Source organism: Octopus bimaculoides, chromosome 4 (assembly GCF_001194135.2).
Source record: "Octopus bimaculoides isolate UCB-OBI-ISO-001 chromosome 4, ASM119413v2, whole genome shotgun sequence".
In the NCBI taxonomy this organism is placed as follows: domain Eukaryota; kingdom Metazoa; phylum Mollusca; class Cephalopoda; order Octopoda; family Octopodidae; genus Octopus; species Octopus bimaculoides.
The window spans coordinates 83,600,550-83,605,547 of NC_068984.1; the positions used below are offsets into that span (position 1 = coordinate 83,600,550).

General features: G+C 40.2%; 1 protein-coding gene across 1 annotated transcript in view; it reads left to right on the forward strand.

Moving 5' to 3' along the window:
• The first annotated feature begins 4,563 nt into the window (after nucleotides 1-4,563).
• Nucleotides 4,564-4,998, forward strand: part of LOC106875128 (uncharacterized) — a 20,453-nt gene continuing 20,018 nt past the window's right edge. The window contains exon 1 of the mRNA XM_014923113.2: nucleotides 4,564-4,803. Coding sequence (XP_014778599.1) covers nucleotides 4,740-4,803 — 64 coding nt within the window. The 5' untranslated portion in view covers nucleotides 4,564-4,739. The remainder of the gene's footprint in view (nucleotides 4,804-4,998) is intronic.

Here is a 4,998-nt window from a genome sequence, read left to right on the forward strand (position 1 = left end):
CTAACACAGTAGTACATAGTATTGACTAATAAAAAAAACTTTTAATATACTTTGTAGCATATTATCGTTGCATAACGAAATACCGTGTTCCTACAAGTTAATACACGTATGTGTGTGTGTCTTTGTGTTTGTATCTGTCCCCACACCGCTTGATAAACGGTGTTAGTTTGTTTACATCGCCGTACTGGTATCGACTTGTTCGACTAAAATCTTTCAAGGCGATGCTGCAGCATGGCCGCAATCCAGTGATTGGAACAAGTAAAAAGTAAAGTAAAAGAGAAAAAAATAAAAGTAATAGAAATTTGAATCACCACTAACTTTCTGACAAGGTACATTTACCATATCCCAGCTTGATCATAGATGAGTTGTGACTAAACAACAATAGACCGGACAGTAGGAAAAATTACTCTCTCCCATACTTAACAAAGCAGAGGTATTGCACCAAGATCATCAATTAACTACTTATGTTCTATTGTCTTCCCAAGCCCAGGGTCTCTACCTGGTCATTCCACTGGTTAGTAATAGCAAACGTAATCTTCCTCAAATAACATCTAGCTTTTTAAAACAAAGAGACACTGGACAATGTGATTCTCATTAAAAATAAAGACTGAGAGATCACACATTTGATCATAGTTCTGCTCGATCAGAGCTGATCTGGGATGCAGGTAGGCAGGCAGGAAAGTCCAGATGATTGTAGTTTTGGTTGTTGTTTAGTCTCGAGTCAACTCTAATGGAGCAGACCTATGAATCAAAGACGTTTCAGTCATGAACCATTCCGTTTTCTTATCTCATACATGGTTTCTCCCGAACAACATGAAGACCCGGTATTTGCCATCTCGCCAAGTAAGGTGGCGAGATGGCAAAATCGTCAGCACGCCGGGGGAATTCTTAGTGGCATTTTGTCTGATCTTACGTTCTGAATTCAAATAACACCGGGAGTTGACTTTACCTTTCATCCTATCGGGACCGATCACTGGGGTCGATGTAATTGACTTATCCTTCCCCTCGAAATGCTGGCTTCGTACCAAAATTTGAAACGTGTAGAAATGTAATCGGGTTGATTATAGTGGTATTGTGAAAGCCTGTGGCTTAGTGGTTAGTGTATTCGGTTCATAGTCGTAATATCGTGAGTTCGATACACAGCCACGCAAGACACTTCAGCAAGACACTTTATTTCACGTTGTTCCAGTCCATCCAGCCGACAAAAATTATTAGGACCTGTATTTCAAAGGGCCAGCCTTGTCACATTCTGTGTCACGCTGAATCTCCCTGAGAATAATGTTAAGGATAGGCGTGTCTGTGGAGTGCTCAGTCACGTGCACGTTAATTTCACGAGCAGGCTGTTCCGTTGATCGGATCAACTGGAACACTCGTCGTCGTAACGAGGGATGCCAGTTAATAGAGATGTTGAAGTGGTTGTCGGTGTCATTGAGGTTGTGATAGTGTTAATATGACTGAAAGAGTGTTGCGCAGTCATAATAGTATCATGGAGATTGTAGTAGTCTTATAGTACTTGTAGTGGTGATATGATAGTCGTAGGGATGTTATGGTTATTTTAGCAGTGTTATGGTGATTGTAGTGGTCTTATAGTGCTTGTAGTGGTGATAGTGTGCGAGTACAAGGATTAATGGTTAGAGTGTTGTACTCACGATCACGAGATCGTGGTTTCAATTCCTGGACTCGGTGGTGTGTTGTATTCTTGAGCAAGATACTTCAGCCCACGTTCCTCTGCGATTACTTTGACACCTGACATATGGTATACCGTGCACCTGTTCGAGCAACGTTGATTTGATGGAGGGAGTGAACTAATGAACAGCATAAACATTTGATCACTATAAACAAATCATTTGCGCAGCTTGCCTAGTAAGAAATTGCAGAACCATTTTTCTCGGACTACGAGAGACTATCATACATACAGTGATGATATGATGGTTGTAGCGGTCTCATGGTTTCTTTAGTGGGGTCATAGTAACTATAGTGGTGTTATAGTGCTTGTGATAGAATTTGAACACAGAACATAAAGAAACAGAAGAAGTGCCACTCAAGCAATTCTGCCATCTTGCTGCTTATGTGATGGTTGGAATTAATATTCTTTTCTACTCTAGGCACAAAGCCCGAAATTTTGGGGAAGGGGTGCAGTCGATTAGATTGACCCCAGTACGCAACTGGTACTTAATTTATCGACTCCGAAAGGATTAAAGGCACAGTCGACCTCGGCGGAATTTGAACCCAGAACGTAAAGCCAAGCGAAATACCACTAAGCATTTCGCCCGGCGTGCTAACGATTCTACCAGCTCACCACCTTGGTTGTAGTTAATATTACAGTGGCTGTTAAGGCGGCGAGCTGGCAGAATAGTTAGCACACCAGGTAAAATGCTTAGCGCCATTTCATCAGCCTTTACGTTCTGAGTTCAAATTCCGTCGAAGTCAACTTTGCCTTTCATCCTTTCGGGGTCGATAAAATAAGTACCAGCTGAGCAGTAGGGTCGATGTAATCGACTTAACCCCACCCTTCCACTGAAATTGCGGGCTTTGTGCCAAAATTTGAAATTAGTATTATAGTGATTGTCGTAGAGCTATGGTGAATGTGCATGGCTACGTAGTTAGAGCGTCAGGCTCACAATCATGAGGTAGTGAGTTCGATTCCCGGACCGGGCTGTGTGTTGGGTTCACTCCAGTTTACTCAGCTGTAGAAATGAGTTGCGACGTCACTCACTGGTGCCAAGCCTCTGCCTTTCTCTTGGATAACATCAATAGCGTGAAGAGGGGAGACTGGTATGCATGGGCGACTATTGGTCTTCCAGAAACAACCTTGACTGGACTTGTGCCTCGGAGGGTAACTTTCTAGGTCACTCCGAAGTGGTTTCACTCCGAAGGGGTTTCACTCCGAAGGGGTCACTCCAAAGGGGTTTCATCCATTCCATGGTGAATGTAATGGGGTTATGGTGACTGCATTACTATTACTGTAGTAGTAGTAGTAGTAGTAGTAGTAGTAGTAGTAGTAGTAGTAGTAGTAGGCGCAGCAGCAGCAGCAGCAGCAGTAGTAGTAGTAGTAGTAGTAGTAGTAGTAGTAGTAGTAGTAGTAGTAGTAGTAGTAGTAGTAGTAGTAGTATGATTTTGATGGTAATTGTGTTGTGTCTGTGGTGCCATTTCGAGTGTAGTACTGTTATGGTAGTCGTAATGACGTTATGGAGGATGTAGTAGTGCTGCGATGGTTGTAGTAGTACTACAGTGACTGTTGTAGTAGTGTTACAGTGACTATACTCGTTGTCTCGATTTGACTGTTGTAGCGTTGTGCTTGTGACGTTATTGTCAGTGTAGATGTGTTGTGGTGGTTGTAGTGGTATTATGGCGACTGCTGTGGTGTTTGGTGGTTGTTTGGACTTTTAACGAAGGTTCTAGATGGTGTTGGTGACCTCTACTCGATGGCAGCCATATCAGTGTTTTTCTTTTTATACATTCATTTCTCTTTATCCTTTTTCTTCTCTTTTTAATTATTTTATTTATTTAACCATTTGTATATTTATTTCTATTTTAATTCTATTTTCTGCTATATGATTATACGAGAAAGCACATTGAGTCTTATTTTTGTAAATTTCAGACTAACTTTACACGCAGCTGCGTTATTATCTGTAATTACCATGCGGGCAAGTATACGGTCAAATCACAGGTGACGTGTACCAAATTTCCCAAGTAAAGTTTTAATCATCAATTAATTGGCGTTGATTACGTCAAATTCATTAAAACGAAGTGCACTCTTTCAATTAATTTCTTAAATTTCTTTCTACCTTCACCTTCGTCCTTTAAATTATTATTTCTTTCTGTCTTCTTCCACTTAACCGGGTTTTTTTTCTTAACACCTTGTCTCTTTTCTTCGTTATTTTTCTTCCATCTCGTCTTCCATTTGCTGTTGTTGTTGTTGTTGTTGTTCTTCTTCTTCTTCTTCTTCTTCTTCTTCTTCTTCTTCTTCTCCTCCTCCTCCTCCTCCTCCTTTCTCCTTCTTTTCTCCTCCTCCTCCTTCGTTCGCCTGTTCCTTCATCATCATCATCATCGTCATCGTCTTCTTCTTCCACTTCTTCATTTTCTTCTCTCTTCCTCCTCTTCTTCTTCCTCTTCTCCTTCATTTTCTTCCTCTTCTTCTTCATTTTCTTCTTCTTCCTCTTCTTTTTCATTTCCTTCTTCTTCCTCTTCATTTTCTTCTTCCTATTCTTCCTCTTCTTCCTCTTCTTCCTCTTCTTCTTTTCCTTCTTCTTTATCATCCACCTTACCAACTTTTTTCCACCTTTCCTCTTATTGCACTTCTTTCTCTTCTTTTTCTTTTTTTTTTGTATAAAAATTCGTGTTTTACTTCACTTCCTTTTCTTCCTTTCTCCTTCACAATTTATTATTTCTTCCTTTTCTTCCTTTCTCCTTCACAATTTATTCTTTCTTCCTTTTCTTCCTTTCTCCTTCCCAATTCATTCTTCCTTCTTCATTAATTATCTTCTTTCTCTTCGCTTTTTTTTTCTTCTTTCTCGTTTTCTTCCCTTCCTTATATTCTTCTTTCTCAACATCATCATCATCTCTGAAACAATCGTAACATTACCTTCTTTCTCCCCTCCAACCATTTCCCTTCGACTAACCGCGACAGTTTCTCACAGGGTGCCTCAGCTGCATACAGAACCAAACGAGCGTCTTCACAAGTCTCCTACGAAACAAAAGTCTGAGAGAAAGGGAAAAGAAAAATTAAAACCAACAAGATGAATACAAGAGCAACAGCCCTTCTTCTCTGCTTCTTCATCCTCAATGCAATGGTAACATTCAGTAAGTATACATGAAAATGCCTCTATCTATCTATCCACGTATATCTACTTGTTTGTCTGCATATCTATCTATCTATCTATCTATCTATCTGTCTGTCTGTCTGTATTCTATTTGTATGCCCATCTAGGTATCCCCTTCTGTTTCTCTCTCGCTCTCTCTATCTCTTTCATATATATATGTATATATATATATATA